General features: G+C 40.5%; 1 protein-coding gene across 1 annotated transcript in view; it reads right to left on the reverse strand.

The window, feature by feature from the left end:
• Positions 1–6011: 6011 nt before the first annotated feature.
• Positions 6012–22762, reverse strand: part of LOC111153345 (chromosome unknown C4orf51 homolog) — a 38063-nt gene continuing 21312 nt past the window's right edge. Inside the window, exons 3-6 of the mRNA XM_022512329.1 lie at positions 11466–11524; positions 9520–9577; positions 8404–8477; positions 6012–6119 (exon numbers count right to left, since the gene is read on the reverse strand). Coding sequence (XP_022368037.1) covers positions 6012–6119; positions 8404–8477; positions 9520–9577; positions 11466–11524 — 299 coding nt within the window. The remainder of the gene's footprint in view (positions 6120–8403; positions 8478–9519; positions 9578–11465; positions 11525–22762) is intronic.

The raw sequence follows: 22762 nt of genomic DNA on the forward strand, positions 1-22762 counted from the left end.
GAAAGGCAAAAATAGGATAAGATAGATTACCTATGAAGGAGTGAAATTCAGATCAACCACAGAAGGTTCAAGAAAATAATGGAACGGCAGCTTAGAAACATTCAGGAAAAATAAATTCAAACTCAGAGCTGTATAACAAGCCAAACTCACACTCAAGAGAGAGATTAAACTACGTTCTCAGACACACAAGCCCTCAAAATTTATTATCCACAGATACTTTCTAGCAGAGAAAAGAAAGCAAAAGAATAACCTACCAAAGGATATACTCCAGCAAAACGAAATATGAATATAAAAGGTAATCAGGTGACAAAGAAGAATGTATTCTTTTTTTTTTTTTTTTTTTTTGTAAGTTAAGCTTTATGGCCAAACTCATGACCCCAAGATCAAGAGTCACATGCTCTACCAGCTGAGCCTGCCAGGTGCTCCAAATGTACTTGTGTTTAATTTTTGTAATTAAAAGGTTATTTTTGTGGTGGTTGCCACAGTGGGGGTGGGGGAGAGATGAGCAAAACGAGTGGAATGGGAGGTACAGGTTTGAAGTTATGGAATGAATACATCATGGGGATGAAAGATATAGCACAGGGAATACAGTCAGTGGTATTGTAATGGAGACCGTTGGTACGGAGACAGAGGGTAACTACACCTGTGATGAACACAGCATAACGTACAGACTTGTCACATCACTGTGTTGTACACCTGATGCTAACGTAACATTGTGTGTCAACTATATCTCAATGAAGAAAGAGTGATTTTTGAAAAGATTGGGGAGAAAGGAAGTTAGAAAACACAATACTTTTTAAAAACTATTACGGAAGTGTAATTTACATACAATGTTATATCAGTTTCAAGTGTACAACATAGTCATTTGGCATTTCTATACATTACTCAGGGCTCACCAGGATAAGTGTTCTCCCCATCTGCCACCACACAAAGTTATTACAGTATTACTGACTATATTCCCTAGGCTGTATTTTTTGTCTCCGTGACTTATTTATTTTTTATCTGGAAGTTTGCACCTCTTAATTCTCTTCACCTGTTTCACCCATCTCCCTACCCCCTCCTCTGGCAACAAACCACCAGATTGTTCTCTGTATCTGTCAGTCTGTTTCTGGTTTTTTGTCTCCATTTCATTTCACCTTTGCATCATATGTCATTACAGTTTACAAGATGCTTTCAGATAAATTGTCAGTAGCTAGAATCACGGGACCTACAAAAATATGATTTAAGAGACACTGCGTTGGGGGCGCCTGGGTGGCTCAGTGGGTTAAAGCCTCTGCCTTCAGCTCAGGTCATGATCCCAGGGTCCTAGGATGGAGCCCCACATCGGGCTCTCTGCTCAGCAGGGAGCCTGCTTTCTCTCTCTGTGCCTGCCTCTCTGCCTACTTGTGATCTCTGTCTGTCAAATAAATAAATAAAATCTTAAAAAAAAAAGAGAGAGAGACACTGCGTTGGGGCAAATAATACTTCCAATAAAACTTGGAAATGCCCTCTGAGTGTAGATCTGTATCAGTCATCATGATGACAATGACCCTGGGTCTGCAGAGGGGTGACAAACCTTGGATTCAGCAGGCTGATTGTTTTTTTCACTCTGTCTACCGAGTTGGACTACATTATGAATTGTAGAGAAGGAAATGAATGGAGGTAAGAACTGCAAAATCTCAGACCAGCTGACTGCACAGCAAAGGGACTCGTTAGATGTCCGGTCCATGGGGTCTGCGGACTCACTCTGCGCAAGAGACCTGCTAATGAAATGTCTTAGCTCCCCAAAGACTTCTAATGAGAGCTTCATGGGACTGTTGCCTATGTCATACGCCATGAGTTTGAGGCTTGGAATCTCTCATTTGAACTTTTTTACGCCATCCCGGTATATGAAGAAAAAAAAAAAGCAGCTGCCAAAAAGCAAACATTTCCCTATCTCTAAAAATAAAATGCTGGCAACACTTCAGGCCTCTGTGCCAAGACCTGGCCCTTCCCAGGATAAACAATAGGTGGCCAAGCTGATCACAGGCAAGCACTGAGCCCGGGAGTGGGCCGGAGGCCAGCCTAGAATGCCTAGGTCGAGCCGAGCCATGTGCGGCTGTAAAGCGAGAAGCCAAAGGTGGCCCTCCCACCACTCCCTCCTCCCCAGCTGATGAAGGACAGCTGCCACCCCCCAGCCAGGGGCCAGGTGTGGCTGAGTGGGGACAGCCTCGGATTACACCAGAAACCTTGACCCAGCAGAGGTCACAGAGCTCCCACTGTCCCCTGCCCCCAGAGCCCCAGGGTGCACAGTGACAGATTTGAAGGCTATGAGAGCCTGTCCAGGGAATGCTCCCTGGGAAGGAAAGTTTCCTAAGGTTCCATCTGCATCCGTCACTCAGGCTTGGGCCCATCACCTGCCAAATGCTCCTCCGCGCCCAGCTGAGAGCCCTCACCTGCTGCAGGGAGGCCCCATACAAGCACCTTAGCATAAGAATGCTGTAGTTATGGCCATCAGTCCTGCTCTAACTGCCTCCCAGCTTCCACAGCATTTGTTCAAGCCCTGTGCCTTGTCATTAGGGTTCAAATCTTCCCTGGACGACAAGCTTGGCCTTTGGCTGGGTTGGGGAGTTGAAAGGGCTAAGAGGGGGTGAGGGGAGGAGAGAGACTAAATATAGCAAATATTTGTGCGCATAATCACTCCATAAACATGCTTCAGTGGAACAGAGCGGAGGACCGACCCAGATGACGGATGTCACTCACCCGAGTGTCACATCATAAATAAAACTGAATGAGCCCATTCTCCTACAGAACCAGAGTGACGCCTGTTCACACTATAAATATTTATGAAGTCATGGCCCTTAAAAGACTTTCTTTTTCCAGGTAAGTCGACTTTAACAAAAAAAGCGGAGCCCGAGCTTTTCCTAACAATTATGGAATGGTCACTGTAGCTTTTCAATGGGCATCCCATGGAAAGGGAAAAGAAAAAGAAGAAAGAAGAAAAGGGAAAATAAGGCCCCGATCCAAGAGGCTGCTGCACGGAGATCTCATTTATGCCAGTCAAAACTCATTCTCATTCCAAAAGTGACAGCCTTCTCTGAGGTGGCGGAAACCAGAAGAAGCACTATCAGTCCCCGTTGCACCCAGGCCTGTGTAATGAAGGAAGCACAAACACATCCCTGTCATCCAAGTTCAGACCCCTCCCACCACCTCTGCTGGGAGAGACATTCTCCTTAGAGCTCTTAGCCTGTCTCTTAGTAACCAAAAAAATGTACACCTCACCCCATTACTGTGCTTGTGTGCAAAGAATTCCCGGAATGTGCCGATGTGTGCCTGGGTGTCTCTCAGGTGTTTATGTAGAGCACCCCCCCAATCCTGCTCTTACTCCTGATTGCATTAGTGATAGCACCCACAAACGCTGCTGGAATCCTACCAGCTTTTCCTGCGTGCTCGCTCTTCGACACACATTACTGCAAAGAAAGCAAACAGGGGTTTGGGCTCGCAGCAGCTGGGCCACATCCCCACTCCCCTAAGTCACCTGGCGCTCCCAAGCCATTGTTTCCAGGACAATACAAGCTAATTTTCATGTCGCTTTGCAGCACACACACTACTCATCACTTCAATGCACCAAAACCCTTGCCCAAGTCCAGCAAGCCTGTTTCTTTCCCAGGGAGGGCCTTCTGTCCAGGCTCCCTTCCTGCAAACCTCAAGGTGGCCCCTGCTACGTCAGGCTGAACGGGCCCCACAAGGAAAAGGTGAAGAACCTTCTGCTCTAGCCTCCAGGAAGTCCTGTCCCACAAGGAACAGGAACCTCTGGTTTTATGAAAATGAGTCACAGGCTGCCTTGACCGTGCCTATCTGGGAGGCTAGGGCTGCCATGTATGGTCCGAGCTCTGTGCCACCCACCTCTCCATGTAAGTCGGAGTTCTTTGCCAGGACAGCCTGAGTCATAAAACTCAGCACATTCCTTAAGCGTTGGATAGTCTTTCCTTGTTATTACTTTGCTTTTGTTCTAGGCAGCACCTGGTTTCATTTTAAAAACCCAAATAAAATCTCATGGTCAGGGCTTGGGTGGGGTGGGGAGCAAGAAGGGAGTGAAGCCTAGGTTAGGGGAATCAAGAAAGGGCTGCAAACCACCACCCCACCACCCCACAGGCGAGAGCCAGAGCAGAACAGAGAGGGAAAACTGCAGAGGGGAGAGCAGGAGAAAGAGGATGGACTACAACTAAAGTGAGTTTGATCAAAGTCCTTGCAGTATGTGACACAGCACTTGATGTCTTGGGCTCCTCCCCAAATTAGGCAACAGTACTAAAAGCCCAGTGACCTCCTTTGAGCCCCAACTCTTTCTGAGTCTTCTCAATAAACCAGTAGGCATATTTTTGATGAATTCTAAGGAACTTTGCAATTATAATACTATCATTTTTATGAACCTATTTCCTTTTCTCTTTTCCTTATTCTCCTTATGTGTAAGGGAATATTTTCCCACAAGCTAATATTTGTGGGTTTTTTGTTTTTGTTTTTGTTTTTGTTTGTCTGCGGCGGGTAGTGGAATGGGAGACAACAAAGGATAAGGTGTAGACCCAACCACACAAATGTTGCTGGTCGAACTCAATTTCTGTGGCCAGGTTATTTTGTAAACTCATCTGTAAAGCTGTTAACACAGAGTTTTAGAATTAAAACAGAATTCTAATAATTGGTGTTTCGCATATAGCAAATACTGAATGAATGAATGAATGAATGAATGATACACGTTAACATGGACAATTGTATTTCCTTGGAGTAGTAAAGCATATTAACTGTAGCATAAGACCGGGAACATAGGGTACTGGACTCACAACTCGAGCAGAGGCTTTTACCTCTCCCTGCCTGAGATTCTCTAAATGAGGCTGGCAAAGGCAAAAATCCTGGAGGTTCCTGAGTGGCTCCAAGGCTGCATTTTCAATGCACGGTTTGGCGAGCTTAATGGAAACCATACGAAGGGATCCCGGGAAACAGACCAGATGGCTTCCCGGGAATGTACTTAGCTTAACCTGGGCTAAAGAACAAAAATAACCACTAGGCGTTCGGGGGTGGGGGTGGGGGGGGTGATAGCGATGATGGTACGACTTTTAATGAATTACCTCTTCTATTCAGCAGGAATCAGCAGAACACGGTCTGGGTAAATGGAAATAAATGGAGCAGGGGCCAGAGGGCGGGGCGCGACGTGGGGAAGAAGGGGTAGGAGGCTGTTACTTTCGTAACCACACAGTTCCTCCTGCCCTCAAAGGACACCAGCCCTTGCGGCCCTTCGCTGCCCAGGACCGCGGCGGGTTCGTTCCCGCGCGCCGCTGGGTCTCCGCGCCGCCGCGTCAGGCAGCCGCGCCCCGGCTCCGCCTCCGGCGCGCCCGGCACGTGAGGGCGGTCGGCGGACTGGACGTGGGAGGGAGCGGGGGGCGGAGCGCGGAGGGAGGCGGGGGCAGGGAGCGGGGGAGAGGGAGCCCGCGGCGGACGAGGGGCGGGCCGTGGGCGGAGCCTCGGGGCCGCGGGGCCCCTCCGGGGAGAGTCGGGGCGTGAAAGGCCGCGATCTCCCAGCCCCCAGCGCCCGGCCGGTCGAGCCTCGCGTCGCCCCCGCCACCCCCGACGGGGCGGGCGCGTCTCTTCCCCAGCGACGCCCCGGGCGGGGGGGAAGGCAGTCGGTGGAAGGCTGCGGCTCTGCGGCGCGAGTGCTCTGAATACAAAAAAGCCTTTCTCACGCCCTTGCGCCCCTCCGCGCCCGGGTCTCCCAGATGGAAGGGACAGGCTCCTCCACGCGGGAGCCCACAGCTCGCGGGGTCACAGCACTATTTCTGTGGCTCTTGCGGAGAAGTGTGACTCCCAGGTATTTCCCTTTGAAAAAATCAGTAATGATTATAACGATAACTTTTGTTCCCGCTTCCAAGGTCTGGGGGTGTTTGGAGCCCGGGAAGGTGTCCCAGAAAGCCAGCCTGTGAAGTCTAGATGTTAGCGGGCCCGCTCCTACCTCAGAGTCCTTAAGCAAACCGCAGGCCTCCGCCTTTGGGACTTGGTTTTGCGACTCAGCTAAGTGACGGTAACGGTCGTCCCAGACCACAAGCGGAGCGCTGGTCACCTTCTGAGTCTTCCGACGAGCCAGCCAGGCTTGCGGAGTCACCCCGTGCGTGCAGCTGGAGGAGAACGGCCGGCTCGTTAGCGCTCGACCCCCGCAGAGGTCACTCTGTGCGCCGGACTGGGTGGGAATGACGTGGCCGAGCCCTCATTCTTAGGCAGGAGCTGGGACTGTCCTGCGTTTTCCTCCGTCTCTGTTAACCTTCCTATCACAGACATCGCGTCTCTGTCAGGAAGGCCAGTCAGTAAGCAGGAGAGAGGGAAAACATTTGGGAACTCTGGAATCCCAAAGGAACTACCACTGCTTCTCCACTGACCTTGCCTAGCCCTCCCTTCGTGGTAAGATTCTTTCCCCGGTCTTCCCTGCTGTTCGGTTAGGCTGGAATTCCCGGGTGCGAATTTCTCTGCTTTCCAGGTTGGCAACGTGCGTTTCTTGAAGATAAGACCCGGAAATACCGATATTAAGAAGATGGTTACCAAGGCATTAGACGCCAGGCGAATACCTTAAACAGTGAGAATAATCCTTACCGGTTGCTGAACATTTCATTCAATCCCTGCCTGTTGCTGATGGGGGGAGTTTGTGCATTTCACATCTCAATGCCTGTTCTCCTCCCCCAAGATAGAGCACCTCTGAAAATAAGAGTTTGCCTCGTCTAATAAATTAAAGGTCATGATTTATTTTGTGGTTAGAATTTCAGGCCCAAGGTTTCCCAAACAAACACCCCATATTCATTGTGTGGACAGAGTGGGGGGATATGGAGGTGGGGAGAGGGCGACAGGGGCTGGGGGGAGTACTCTCTGCTTGTTGTACCCTAAAAACAAGAGTGGGATGTAATGCCACTAATTTGTCAGGAATCGTTGACTGAAAAGGCTACTGTGAGGTTAGGAAAATCACTTTAGGGGAGGGGGGGTGGGTGAAGTACCTCAAAGAGAAAGGCAACTGTTCCCCACAACAGCTGCAGCCACTGGCAATGGAATTGCTTGGCGCCAGTACAGCTCCACGCAGCAAGAGGGATTTATTTATTTAGCAATAGTTAATGATTCTCCCAAGTAACTCCCAGGAGGCCCAGCTAGCAGTAAATATACTTTCAGGAAATCATCTACCCTTCCTAGAAGGATGCAGCAACCCTACAGTGAAGGGAGGTCCTTGCACCCCCCTCTCCAGCCACGCACAATGTATCTTTCAGTAGACTTGCCGAGCTCCAACCCCCACCCCCAAAGAACTCCCTCCACAGCCTGCCACAGCCCTGCCTTCTCATGCTTGCCATGCTCTGTGAGAAACTTATCAACTCCTATAGCAGAAAAGTCAAGAAAAGTGCACAATTTCTGGAAGGCCATCATTCAATGGACTAATTACCTGGGAACCCAGGTAGGTTGTCCAACCCTGCCCCATTAGCTGACTTTGTCAGATTAGCTAGTTGGTGCCCATAGACGAGCATATTCCAAAGTGATATGTTTATACAACCAGGGGTTCTTGTGAAAATGTTAGGTGGTACTTGAGTAACACTTCTAATTTTAATGGTCAGGTTTTTGTTTTGTTTTGTTTTTCTAATACACATAACTAGAGTACCAAATCCATGGTGTCACAAATATAATTACCTAGGGTGAGGCTGGGATTTTTTTCAAGTCAATTTAAAGGTAAATCTTAAAAAAAAAAGAAGAAGAAGAAGATAGCAAGAATAATTGTAACTTTTATATTAAATGAGGTGAAGTTAGTGGAGTGCTTGCAGAAAACTAGTTTTTATTCCTTTTTTTCAACTCATTCTTTAGGAATCTCTGCCAGAACTCTTAAGACATAAAAAGAATTCCATTTTAGCATTCTGTTAAAAAAAAAATTACTGGATCTTGAGAAAGTCTGATCAGGCGAGACAAAGCCCCTGCTCTGGAGGGCCATGTGAGGGGGAGCAGAGATGTAGACATTGGATATGGAAGAACAGGCATCTGAGGAGAGTGAGGAGAGTGGGCACCCAGGGTGGGTCCCAGAAAGGAAGGACAATCTGAGAACTCATTGCCTTTTTTTGCAAGAGGCAGAATCCATCAAATCACTGATAACGCTGATGAAAATTTGGGCAGTAGGAGAGAAATTTCCAATTACCTTAAGCCTCTTTGGGGCTTGTTTCCACAACAAATGGAGAAATCGATACAAGAATGTTCATGATGCTTTGAGAAAGAATGCTCATCAGAACAGTCTACTTTTCTGTTAATCACATGATTATAAGTTTGGGATCACCTTCCTACCAATTCTGCACGTACACACACCACCATCCTTGCTTCCACACCATGCACACTTACTGACACCACCCCAGGAATCCACTGTTGGGTGACAAGCAAAAACACTCTTACATGCTTCAGAAAGTCTTTCCTTAGTTGATTGTAGTTGATCAGGTTCTTAGATACTGGCTCTTTAATTCTCATACCTAGTAGAAAGAGACAGGCAATGTATAAGTGCTTGTGATAGTCTACCATGAGATGAATAAATGAAATTTACTAATATTCCTAAATCACTTTTTTTTAATTGTGTTATGTTAGTCACCATACAGTCCATCATTAGTTTTTGATGTAGTGTTCCAAGATTCATTGTTTACGTATAACACCCAGTGCTCCATGCAATCCGTGCCATCCTTAATACCCAGCACCAGGCTCACCCGTCCCCCCACCTCCCTCCACTCTGAAACCCTCAGTTTGTTTCTCAGAGTCCACAGTCTCTCATGGTTTCTCCCCCCTCCAATCCCCCCCCTTCACTTTTCCTTTCCTTCTCCTAATGTTCTCCATGTTGTTCCTTGTGTTCCACAAGTAAGTGAAACCATATGGTAATTAACTTTCTCTGCTTGACTTATTTCACTCAGCATAATCTCCTCCAGTCCCATCCATGTTGATGCAAAAGTTGGGTATTCAATCTTTCTAATGGCTGAGTAATATTCTATTGTATTATATGGACCATATCTTCTTTATCCATTCATCTATTGAAAGGCATCTTGGCTCTTTCCACAGTTTGGTGATTGTGGCCATTGCTGCTATGAACACTGGGGTACATATGGCTGCCCTTTTCACTACATCTGTATCTTTGGGATAAATACCCAGTAGTGCAATTGCCGGGTCATAGGGTAGCTTCTAAGTCACTTTTAATCAATAGTTCCAAACACTCACATCCATACTAACCTCCACCCCCGCCAATTTTTCCTAACACCACACCCTTCTCACATATATGCTCTTTTTCAAAGCTGTTGCTGGCAAATGTCTGTCTGGGATTTCTCCCTCCTCTTATTTCTGCATCCTGCCATCCATACTGTTAGGAGAGGTACAACAAAATAACATGGTGCATGATAGCAGGAAAGAAGCAGAAATGCAGAAGGCCTTAAATGGCCTCGGACTCTGGAAGGGAGGAAATTATCAGATGAAGACCATAATTAAAATGAAGGCAGAACACGATATAAAGTGATAGTTTGGGACAGGACTTACATGATCTTTCATAATTTGGAGGTGCTGTAGAAAAATCACCAAACAGAATTTGGTGTACCTATGAAAAAGAGAGATAAAAATAAATACCAACCTCCTTTACAACAATAGAAATTTAATAAAACTGCTTTTCCAGTGTTGTGGTTCCTCATTCAAAAGGCAGTTTTTGATACTGCTGTCAAAACTCATTGTAATAACAGACACTAACAGTAGAATACAAAGACAAAATGCGGAAAATATTGATAAAATAGGATAGGCAAAAGAGTACTATCCTAATATAGAAGCAGCACATACAAATCAATGTAGTAAAGCAAGACACCCTAATAGAAATGTGGACAAAGAAAATGAATATAATCAATCTTCATTATTCATGGATTCCAGGTTTTCCAGTTTTCCTACTCTATAAAATTTATTTGTAACACCGAAGTCATTATATGCAGCATTTTTGAGGCATTCAAGGACATTCAGAGAGCACATAACAATTCGAGTCACCTGACATGCACTTTCTCAGTCTTATTTCAGCTCTCATCTTTAAACAAATGTCCTTTAGGGGGGGCCTATATAGTGCCACATTTTCTGCATTTTTATGTGTTTTGTTGGTGATTTCACTGTTTAAAATGGCCCCCAGTGTAGTGCTGACATGTTGTGTCATGTTCCTAAGTGGAAGAAGACTTTGATGTGCTTTATGAAGAAAACATATTTGTTAGATCAACTTCATTTAGGCATGAGTTAGAGTGCTGCTGGCTGTAAGTGCAACGTTCATGAATCAACCAAACTTATGAAATAAGGTATCTTTAAATAGAGACACACATAAACACAAATTTACAGTTGATGAAAATGTTGTGACCAGGGGCTCACAGGAGCCTGGCCCTACATTTCTCCTAGGAGCAATGGTCCAGTAATTCAGTGTTAGTAAGGACTTTAGAAAACATCACTATCTCAAATTATGAGAATTGACTATAATCACAAAAGAACTATGAGTAACTAATAGAAGATGCTCAAACTCACTAATAAAGAAATTAAAGTTAAAAGGAAATTAAAATATCTTTATCCAAGTAGGAAATATTAAAATTATTTTTAAAACCACTGTTAGAGAAAATATAGGAAAACAGCCACTGTTGAGTACTGCTGGTGCACGAGGCCAGTTTTCTAGAAGGGAATTTGGCCATATATCAAAGTTTAAAATAAGCTTAACTCCTGATCTGAGAAGTCTACTTATGAGAAAGTACCCTGAGGAGATAATTGTACAATTGCAAAAATTTATATTTAAATTTATTCATCACTGCATTGTTGATAATAGTTGCCAGTTTGAAAAACCTAAATGGCTGGCAATATGAGGTATTTTAAAATTGTGATATATCCAGTCCATGAAATCTTACATATCCATAAAAATGGTAAATGTTATTGCTAACACTGAAAGAATATGTCCATGAAAATATTCAGTGGTTAAAGCAGATCAGAGGACAGTAAATCCCATCAGTGTTTCCTGTGTATGTGTGTGTGTGTGTGTGTGTGTGTGCACATGGATGTGTGTGTGCATCTCGGTCTATGTGTCAGCATAGGGAGACATTTCTAAGGAAGTTCACTAAAATGTTCATGGTGATTATCCCTGAGGGTAGGGAAAGGATTTCAGCTACTTTTTACTTTGTCTCTATTCCTCTGTATTATTTGAAAGTTTAAAATCTGACAAAAGGTGTTTTTGTAACATTTTTTATTATTTTATTTTATTTTATTTTTTTCACTTAACAGTTTATAACCTTGGTTGTTTATTTTTTTTATCCCCATCACCTAAAAGAAAGTTACACACACAATAAATAAGCACTCACAAACAAGTGTTTGATGAATAAATAATTCTAAACAACTCCAACTTTGTTGTTTTATAAAATATGCAAGGTACAATGATTTAAGCTCTCTCCATTTAAATGATGGCTGAGAAATTTTGGACTTACCACACTGTGTTTGACATCAGGTGCATTTTTAAAAGAACTGGTTATTTGAGGAAATAGTCCTGCATACATATAAAGAGGGAAAATGAGGATTAAACCCAATGTTAGGATAAAATCTCTTATACTCCTGATCATACCATACAAACAAATTGTACACACGTGCCTTATTTCCCTTTAGAATTTGACCAACAGAAAAGTAAGAGGTAAAACAAAACTGTGACGAAAAGTTAATTCATAGTAAATACTTTGGAGCTTTTGCGGGTATAGGTAATTTTTTTTTTCTAATGGTACACATTTCAACTTTATTTTAAAAAGAAAACCATACTGGTAACAGCTAGGAGACATTGAAATTATATAAGTCTATAATTTAAAAAATATTATTAAAATAACTCAGTTTTACATGTCCTTTGGCTTTCTCAATGAGATTTTTCTGAAGATTCAAGTAGCAGATGTGTTTCAGTCTTTGTTAATTTTCTTGAGTTTTAATTCAGCTAAAAATAATTAGCTATGTCCCCTTTCTCAATCTAAAAATAGTTAACCTTTCAAACGCTGCTCTTTTTATTTTTAAAGATTTTAGTTTTTTAGAGCAGTTTTAGGTTCACAGCAACACTGAGAAAAAGATACACAGAGTTTCTAAATACTCCTGCCCCCACACAGGCATAGCCTCCCATCATCAACATTCCCCCACCCCAGTGGGACATTTGTTAAAATGCTGGACCCTACACTGACACATCACAATCACCTTTCCCATTACAGTTTACTTGTGGTGTTATACAATCTATACGTCTGGACAAATGTATAATGACATTTGTCCATCATTAGAGTATCATACAGAATATTTTCACTGCCCTAAAAATCCTTTGTGCTCTGCCTATTCATCCCTCTTCCTTCCCAGCCCCTGGCAACCTCTGATCTTTTTACTATACGCATGCTTTTGCCTTTTCCAGAATGTCAGGTAGTTGGAATCATATAGTATGTAGCCTTTCAGATTGGCTTTTTTCACTTAGTAATATGCACATCAGATTCCTCCATGTCTTCCACAGCTTGATAGCTCTTTCTTTTTAGTGCTGAATAAATCTTGCATTGTCTGGATGTACCACAGTTCATTTATCTATTCACCTATTAAAGAAGGTTTCTCTCTTTCTCTCCCACCCCCATGTGTGTGTGTGTGTGTGTGTGTGTGTGTGTGTGTGTGTGTATTTTTTAATTAAAAAAAAATTTTTTTTTTTAAGGAGGCTCCATGCCCAGTGCAAAGCCCAGTGTGGGGCTTGAACTCATGACCCTGAGATCAAGACTTCAGCTGATTTCATGATTGGATGTTTAATCAACTGAGCCACCCAGGTGCCCAGTTATTAGCCGTATTTATATCTTTCTTGGTGAGGTGGTTGTTAAAGTCTTTGGCTCATTTTTTAGTCAGTTTTTTGTTTCTTCCTTTTGAGTTTTAAGACTTCTCTGTATATTTAGAATAACGGTTCCTTCCAAAAGTGTCTTTTGCAAATATTTTCTCCCTATCGTGGCTTCTCATTCTCTTGACATTGTCTTGTGCAGAGCAGAAGTTTTTAATTTTAATCAAGTCCAGCCTATCTATTATTTCTTTCATGGATCATGCCTTTGGTGTTGTATCTAAAAAGTCATTACCATAACCAAGGTCATCTAGGTTTTTCCTATATTATATTCTAGAGTTTTATACTTTTGCATTTACATTTAGGTCCGTGATCCATTTTGAGTTAATTTTTGTGAAGGTGTAAGGAACATGTCTAGATTTTTTTTTTCCTTTTGGCATGTAGTGTTTGTTGTTGTTGTTTTTTTTTTTTCATTTGGCAGTTGTTCCAACAAAATTTTTTGAAAAAGCCCTTTTCTTTATTGCACTGCCTTTGTTCCTCTGTCAAAGATACATTGCCTATATTTATGTGGTTCTATTTCCGGGCCCTCTATTCTGTTCCGTTAATCTGTATGTCTATTCTTTTGCCAATACCACATTGTCTTAATTACTGTAGCTTTATTGTAAGTATTGAAATTCGGTAATGTCAGTCCTCTAACATTGTTCTTGTTCTCCAGTATCGTATTGGCCATTCTGTCTTTGCCTTCCCACACTAATTTTAGAATCACTTTGTTGATATCCACAAAATAATTTTGTGGGGATTAAGTAATTGCACTGAATTTAATTTTAAATTTCACTTGTCCATTGCTGTTATATAGGAAAGCAATCAACTTTTGTTTTTTTAAAGATTTTATTTATTTATTTATTTATTTATTTGTCAGAAAGAGAGGGGGAGAAAGTACACAAGCAGGCAGAGAGGCAGGCAGAGGCGGAGAGAGAGGCAGGATTCCTGCCAAGCAAGGAGCCAATGCGGGACTCGATCCCAGGACACCGGGATCATGACCTGGAGCCGAAGGCAACGGCTTAACCCACTGAGCCACCCAGGCCTCCCAGCAATCAACTTTTGTATATTAACCTTGTATCTTGCAACCTTACTATAACCATTTATTATTTCCAAGAGAGGGTTTTTTTAAAATCATTTTTAAAAATTTTCTTCATAGACAGTATGTCATATGTGAACAAAGACAGTTTTATTTCTTCCTTTCCAATCTCTATAATTTTCATTTTCTTTTCTTGTCTTACTGCATTAGCTAGTACTTTCAGTATGATTTTGAAAGAAGTGGTGAGAGGAGAACACTATCTGATCTCGGTGGGAAAGCTTTATGTTTCTATTAACTATGATGTTACCTATAGTTTTTTTGTAGATTTTCTTCATAAGTTGAAGAAGTTCTCTATTCTTGTTCACTGAGACTTTTTTTGTTTTAATCATGAATGGGTGTTGGATTTTGTGAAATGCTTTTTCTGCATATATTGATATGATCATGTGATTTTTCTTTTTTAGTCTCTTGATATGATGGATTACATCAATTGACTTCTAAATGTTGAACCAACCTTGCATGCCTGGGATAATCCCACTTGGTCATGGTATAGAATTCTTTGTATACATTGTTGGATTTATTTGATAATATTTTGTTGAAGAGTTTTGCATCTATATTCATGAGATATTTGTCTGTAGTTTTCTTTTTTTGCAGTCTTTGCCTTGCTTTGGCATTACAGTAATCCTGGCTTCACTATATTAGTTAAGAATTATTTCCTCACCTTCAGTCCTCTGAAAGAGATTGTGAAGAATTGGTATAATTTCTCCCCTAAATGTTAGGTAAAATTCACCAGTGAACCCATTTAGGCCTAGTGCCATCTGCTTGGAAAGGTTGTTAATTACTGATTTAGTTTCTTTAATAGATATAAGCCTATCCAGACTATTATTTCTTGTGTGAGTTTTGGCAGCTTGTGTCTTCAAGGAAGACATCATTTTGGTTATCAAATTTGGGGGCATAAAGTTATATATAATATTTCTTTATTATTCTTTTAATGTCCATGGGGTCTGTAGCAATGTTTTCTCTTTCACTTCTGATATTAGTAATTAATGTATTTTCCCCCCTTAGTTAGAAATTCTTCATCTTTTCAAATAATCAGCTTCTGGTTTCCTTAATTTTCTCTGTTGACTTCCTGTTTTCAAGTGTATTGATTTCTGCTCTAATTCGTATGATTTCTTCTCCTTATTTTCGATTTAATTTGCTCTTCTTATTTGAGTTTTCTAACATAGAAATTAGGTTGATTTTAGATTTTTCTTCTTTGCTAATATATGCAATCAATGCTATAAATTTCCCTCTAAGCACTGCTTTTCTTACATTACACAAATTGGTAAGTTGTGTTTTCATTTTTACTTAGTTCAAAATATTTCTTTAGCTTTTCCAGATTTCTTCTTGACTCATGTTACTTAGAAATCTGTTGTTTACTTATTTGGGGATTTTCCACTTATCCTTCTGTTATTGATTTCTAATTTAATTCCACTGTGATCTGAGAGCAAATATTGTATGATTGCTATTCTCTTAAATTTTAAGGTGTGTTTTATTTCCCAGAATGTAGTCTAACTTGGTCCATATTCCATGTGACCTTTAAAAGAATGTGTGTTCTACTGTTGTTGGATGAAGTCATCTAAGAGATGGTGATTATATCTAATTGATTGAAATGTTGTTGAGTTCAACTATGTCCTTACTACTGGATCTGTCCATTTCTGATAGAGATGTGCTGACATCTTCAACCATGACAGTGGATTCATCTGTTTCTCCTTACAATTCCATGCTTTTGCCTCACACAGTTGGACACTGTGTTGTTAAGCACATGCACATCAAAGATGATTTTATCTTCTTGGAGGATTGACACCTTTATAATTATTATTATTTAGTACCCTTTTTTATCCCTGATAAGTTCCCTCTTTTGAAGTTTGAAATTAATATCTCTATTATATAATAATATATCATAAACTATCATATATATATCTAAATTAATATATCTATTCTTGCCTCATTTTTCTTAGTATTAACAAAGCATATTTTTCTCCATTCATTTATTTTAATCTATATGTGTCTTTATATTTAAAGTTGGTTTCTTGTAAACAACATATAATTGGGCCTTATTTTTTGACCAACTGACAATCTCTGTCTACTGATTAGTGTGAACTGATGTTCACAGTGATTTTGATATAACAGAATTAGCATCTGCTATATTTGTTACTGTTTTCTATTTGTTGCCCTTGTTCCTTTTTTTTTTCCTATTTTTGTCTTTCACTCTTTTTCAGGCTTTTGTGGTTTTAACTGAGCATTTTATATGATTCCTTTTTCTCTCCTTTCTTAACATTTTAATTACACTTCTTTTTTTAACTTTTTTAATGGTTGCCCTTGAGTTTGCAGTATACATTTACAACTAATCCAAATGTACTTTCAAATAACATTATACCACTTCATGACTGGTACAAGTAGCTTATAATAATAAAATATTCCTAATTCCCCTCTCCCATCTCTTGTAGCATTGCTGTCATTCATTTCTCTTATATTTAAGCATAAATAAGTGCATATACAGTTGACCCTTTAACAGCTTGGTTTTGGATTTCAAAGGCCCACTTATACATGAATTTTTTATAGTACAGTATTATAAGTGTATTTTCTCTTCTTTATGATTTTCTTAATAACATTTTCTTTTTTCTAGCTTATTTTATTGGAAGAATAGTATATAATACCTATAACATACAAAATATGTGTTAATTAGCTATTTATGTTATCAATGGCTTCCAGTCAACAGCAGACTGTTAGTAGGTAAGTTTTGGGGGATCAAAGTTATATGTGGATTTTCTACTGTGCAGGAGGGTCAATACCCCAACCCTTACATTGAAGTAAGACACATACATGCGTAAGACACATACATAAGCCTGCATGGTTGAATACATTGTTACTATTATAATTTTGAACAAACTATTACCTGTTAGATTAAGAATGAGAAAAATAAAAGTTTTTACTTTACCTTTACCTATACCTCCTTCAGTGCTTTTCCTTTCTTTTTATAGATCTGAGTTTCTGAACTATTATCTTCCTCCTCTTTATAGAACTTTTAACATTTCTTGCAAGGCAGATCTGCTGGCAACAAATTCCCTTTTTGTTTGTCTGAGAAAGTATTTATTTCTCCTTCATTTGTGAAATATAATTTCACAAGATACAGAATTCTAGGTTGGTGGGTTTTGTTTTCTCACAACACCTTAAGTATTTCATGCTCTTCTCTTCTTGCTTCTGTAGTTTCTAAGGAGAGTTGGATACAATTCTTATTTCTCTATAGGTAAGATGTTTTCCCCCTCTGGCTTCTTCCAGGAGTTTTTTATCTTTTATGTTCTGTTGTTTGAAAATGATATGCCTAGATGTAAGTATCTTGCTTGTTTTACATTTACCCTGCTCAGTGTTCCCAGAGATTCCTGGATCTGTGGTTTGGTGTCTGACATTGATTTGTGGAAATGGAAATTCTTAGTTGTTCAATATTTCTTCTATTCCATTCCTTCTTCTCCTTCCAGTATTCCCATTATACATATGTTACACCTTTTGTAGTTGTTCCAGTCCTTGGGCATTCTGTTCTGTTCTGTTCTTTTTTTTTTTTTTTTCAATCTTTGTTTTCGATGTTTGTTTTCAATCTTTGTTTTAGATGTTTCTACTGAGATAATCTTTTTTTTTTTTATGCTATTTTTATTTATTTATTTTTTAAACATATAATATCTTTTTATCCCCAGGGGTACAGGTCTGTGAATCGCCAGGTTGACACACTTCACAGCACTCACCATAGCACATACCCTCCCCAATGTCCATAATCCCACCCCCCCAACCCCCCTCCCCCCATTAACCTTCAGTTTGTTTTGTGAGATTCAGAGTCACTTATGGTTTGTCTCCCTCCCAATCCCATCTTGTTTCATTTATTCTTCTCCTACCCCCTTAACCCCCCATGTTGCATCTCCTCTCCCTCATATCAGGGAGATCATATGATAGTTGTCTTTCTCCGACTGACTTATTTCGCTAAGCATGATACCCTCTAGTTCCATCCACGTCGTCGCAAATGGCAAGATTTCATTTCTTTTGATGGCTGCATAGTATTCCATTGTGTATATATACCACATCTTCTTTATCCATTCGTCTGTTGATGGACATCTAGGTTCTTTCCATAGTTTGGCTATTGTAGACATTGCTGCTATAAACATTCGGGTGCACGTGCCCCTTCGGATCACTACGTTTGTATCTTTAGGGTAAATACCCAGCAGTGCAATTGCTGGGTCATAGGGTAGTTCTATTTTCAACATTTTGAGGAACCTCCATGCTGTTTTTCAGAGTGGTCGCACCAGCTTGCATTCCCACCAACAGTGTAGGAGGCTTCCCCTTTCTCCGCATCCTCGCCAGCATCTGTCATTTCCTGACTTGTTAATTTCAGCCATTCTGACTGGTGTGAGGTGGTATCTCATTGTGGTTTTGATTTGTATTTCCCTGATGCCGAGTGATGTGGAGCACTTTTTCATGTGTCTGTTCGCCATCTGGATGTCTTCTTTGCAGAAATGTCTGTTCATGTCCTCTGCCCATTTCTTGATTGGATTATTTGTTCTTTGGGTGTTGAGTTTGCTAAGTTCTTTATAGATTTTGGACACTAGCCCTTTATCTGATATGTCATTTGCAAATATCTTCTCCCATTCTGTCAGTTGTCTTTTGGTTTTGTTAACTGTTTCCTTTGCTGTGCAAAAGCTTTTGATCTTGATAAAATCCCAATAGTTCATTTTTGCCCTTGCTTCCCTTGCCTTTGGCGATGTTCCTAGGAAGATGTTGCTGCGGCTGAGGTCGAAGAGGTTGCTGCCTGTGTTCTCCTCAAGGATTTTGATGGATTCCTTTCTCACATTGAGATCCTTCATCCATTTTGAGTCTATTTTCGTGTGTGGTGTAAGGAAATGATCCAATTTCATTTTTCTGCATGTGGCTGTCCAATTTTCCCAACACCATTTGTTGAAGAGGCTGTCTTTTTTCCATTGGATATTCTTTCCTGCTTTGTCGAAGATTAGTTGACCATAGACTTGAGGGTCTATTTCTGGGCTCTCTATTCTGTTCCATTGATCTATGTGTCTGTTTTTGTGCCAGTACCATGCTGTCTTGATGATGACAGCTTTGTAATAGAGCTTGAAGTCCGGAATTGTGATGCCACCAACTTTGGCTTTCTTTTTCAATATTGCTTTGGCTATTCGAGGTCTTTTCTGGTTCCATATAAATTTTAGGATTATTTGTTCCATTTCTTTGAAAAAAATGGATGGTACTTTGATAGGAATTGCATTAAATGTGTAGATTACTTTAGGTAGCATAGACATTTTCACAATATTTATTCTTCCAATCCAGGAGCATGGAACATTTTTCCATTTCTTTGTGTCTTCCTCAATTTCTTTCATGAGTACTTTATAGTTTTCTGTGTATAGATTCTTAGTCTCTTTGGTTAGGTTTATTCCTAGGTATCTTATAGTTTTGGGTGCAATTGTAAATGGGATGGACTCCTTAATTTCTCTTTCTTCTGTCTTGTTGTTGGTGTAGAGAAATGCAACTGATTTCTGTGCATTGATTTTATATCCTGACACTTTACTGAATTCCTGTACAAGTTCTAGCAGTTTTGGAGTGGAGTCTTTTGGGTTTTCCACATATAGTATCATATCATCTGCGAAGAGTGATAGTTTGACTTCTTCTTTGCTGATTTGGATGCCTTTAATTTCCTTTTGTTGTCTGATTGCTGAGGCTAGGACTTCTAGTACTATGTTGAATAGCAGTGGTGATAACGGACATCCCTGCCGTGTTCCTGACCTTAGAGGGAAAGCTTTCAGTTTTTCTCCATTGAGAATGATATTTGCGGTGGGTTTTTCATAGATGGCTTTGATAATATTGAGGTATGTGCCCTCTATCCCTACACTTTGAAGAGTTTTGATCAGGAAGGGATGCTGTACTTTGTCAAATGCTTTTTCAGCATCTATGGAGAGTATCATATGGTTCTTGTTCTTTCTTTTATTAATGTGTTGTATCACATTGATTGATTTGCGGATGTTGAACCAACCTTGCAGCCCTGGAATAAATCCCACTTGGTCGTGGTGAATAATCCTTTTAATGTACTGTTGAATCCTATTGGCTAGTATTTTGGCGAGAATTTTTGCATCTGTGTTCATCAAGGATATTGGTCTGTAGTTCTCTTTTTTGATGGGATCCTTGTCTGGTTTTGGGATCAAGGTGATGCTGGCCTCATCAAATGAGTTTGGAAGTTTTCCTTCCATTTCTATTTTTTGGAACAGTTTCAGGAGAATAGGAATTAGTTCTTCTTTAAATGTTTGGTAGAATTCCCCTGGGAAGCCGTCTGGCCCTGGGCTTTTGTTTGTTTGGAGATTTTTGATGACTGTTTCAATCTCCTTACTGGTTATGGGTCTGTTCAGGCTTTCTATTTCTTCCTGGTTCAGTTGTGGTAGTTTATATGTCTCTAGGAATGCATCCATTTCTTCCAGATTGTCAAATTTGTTGGCGTAGAGTTGCTCATAGTATGTTCTTATAATTGTCTGTATTTCTTTGGTGTTCGTTGTGATCTCTCCTCTTTCATTCATGATTTTATTTATTTGGGTCCTTTCTCTTTTCTTTTTGATAAGTCTGGCCAGGGGTTTATCGATCTTATTAATTCTTTCAAAGAACCAGCTCCTAGTTTCGTTGATTTGTTCTATTGTTTTTTTGGTTTCTATTTCATTGATTTCTGCTCTGATCTTTATGATTTCTCTTCTCCTGCTGGGTTTAGGGTTTCTTTCTTGTTCTTTCTCCAGCTCCTTTAGGTGTAGGGTTAGGTTGTGTACCTGAGACCTTTCTTGTTTCTTGAGAAAGGCTTGTACCGCTATATATTTTCCTCTCAGGACTGCCTTTGTTGTGTCCCACAGATTTTGAACCGTTTTGTTTTCATTATCATTTGTTTCCATGAATTTTTTCAACTCTTCTTTAATTTCCTGGTTGACCCATTCATTCTTTAGAAGGATGCTGTTTAGTCTCCATGTATTTGGGTTCTTTCCAAATTTCCTCTTGTGATTGAGTTCTAGCTTCAGAGCATTGTGGTCTGAAAATATGCAGGGAATGAACCCAATCTTTTGATAATGGTTGAGACCTGATTTAGGACCGAGAATATGATCTATTCTGGAGAATGTTCCATGTGCACTAGAGAAGAATGTGTATTCTGTTGCTTTGGGATGAAATGTTCTGAATATATCTGTGATGTCCATCTGGTCCAGTGTGTCATTTAAGGCCTTGATTTCCTTGTTGATCTTTTGCTTGGATGATCTGTCCATTTCAGTGAGGGGAGTGTTAAAGTCCCCTATGATTATTGTATTATTGTCGATGTGTTTCTTTGATTTTGTTATTAATTGGTTTATATAGTTGGCTGCTCCCATGTTAGGGGCATAGATATTTAAAATTGTTAGATCTTCTTGTTGGACAGTTCCTTTGAGTATGATATAGTGTCCTTCCTCATCTCTTATTATAGTCTTTGGCTTAAAATCTAATTGATCTGATATAAGGATTGCCACTCCTGCTTTCTTCTGATGTCCATTAGCATGGTAAATTCTTTTCCACCCCCTCACTTTAAATCTGGAGGTGTCTTCAGGTTTAAGATGAGTTTCTTGTAGGCAACATATAGATGGGTTTTGTTTTTTTATCCATTCTGATACCCTGTGTCTTTTGATTGGGGCATTTAGCCCATTAACATTCAGGGTAAGTATTGACAGATATGAATTTAGTGCCATTGTATTGCCTGTAAGGTGACTGTTATTGTATATTGTCTCTGTTCCTTTCTGCTCTACTACTTTTAGGGTCTCTCTTTGCTTAGAGGACCCCTTTCAATATTTCCTGTAGAGCTGGTTTGGTTTTTGCAAATTCTTTCAGTTTTTGTTTGTCCTGGAAGCTTTTAATCTCTCCTTCTATTTTCAATGATAGCCTAGCTGGATATAGTATTCTTGGCTGCATGTTTTTCTCATTTAGTACTCTGAATATATCATGCCAGCTCTTTCTGGCCTGCCAGGTCTCTGTGGATAAGTCTGCTGCCAATCTAATATTTTTACCATTGTACGTTACAGACTTCTTTTCCCGGGCTGCTTTCAGGATCTTCTCTTTGTCACTAAGACTTGTAAATTTTACTATTAGGTGACGGGGTGTGGACCTATTCTTATTGATTTTGAGGGGGGTTCTCTGAACCTCCTGGATTTTGATGCTTGTTCCCTTTGCCATATTGGGGAAATTCTCTCCAATAATTCTCTCCAATATACCTTCTGCTCCCCTCTCTGTTTCCTCTTCTTCTGGAATCCCAATTATTCTAATGTTGTTTCGTCTTATGGTGTCACTTATCTCTCGAATTCTCCCCTCGTGGTCCAGTAGCTGTTTGTCCCTCTTTTGCTCAGCTTCTTTATTCTCTGTCATTTGGTCTTCTATATCGCTAATTCTTTCTTCTGCCTCATTTATCCTAGCAGTGAGAGCCTCCATTTTTGATTGCACCTCATTAATAGCTTTTTTGATTTCAACTTGGTTAGATTTTAGTTCTTTTATTTCTCCAGAAAGGGCTTTTATATCTCCCGAGAGGGTTTCTCTAATATCTTCCATGCCTTTTTCGAGCCCGGCTAGAACCTTGAGAATTGTCATTCTGAACTCTAGATCTGACATATTACCAATGTCTGTATTGATTAGGTCCCTAGCTTTTGGTACTGCCTCTTGTTCTTTTTTTTGTGGTGAATTTTTCCGCCTTGTCATTTTGTCCAGATAAGAGTAGATAAAGGAGCAAGTAAAATACTAAAAGGGTGGCAACAACCCCAGGAAAATATGCTTTAGCCAAATCAGAAGAGATCCCAAATCGTGAGGGG

The sequence above is a fragment of the Enhydra lutris genome, unplaced genomic scaffold (assembly GCF_002288905.1).
Source record: "Enhydra lutris kenyoni isolate GAN:26980312 unplaced genomic scaffold, ASM228890v2 scaffoldscaffold3, whole genome shotgun sequence".
NCBI classification, from domain to species: Eukaryota; Metazoa; Chordata; class Mammalia; order Carnivora; family Mustelidae; genus Enhydra; species Enhydra lutris.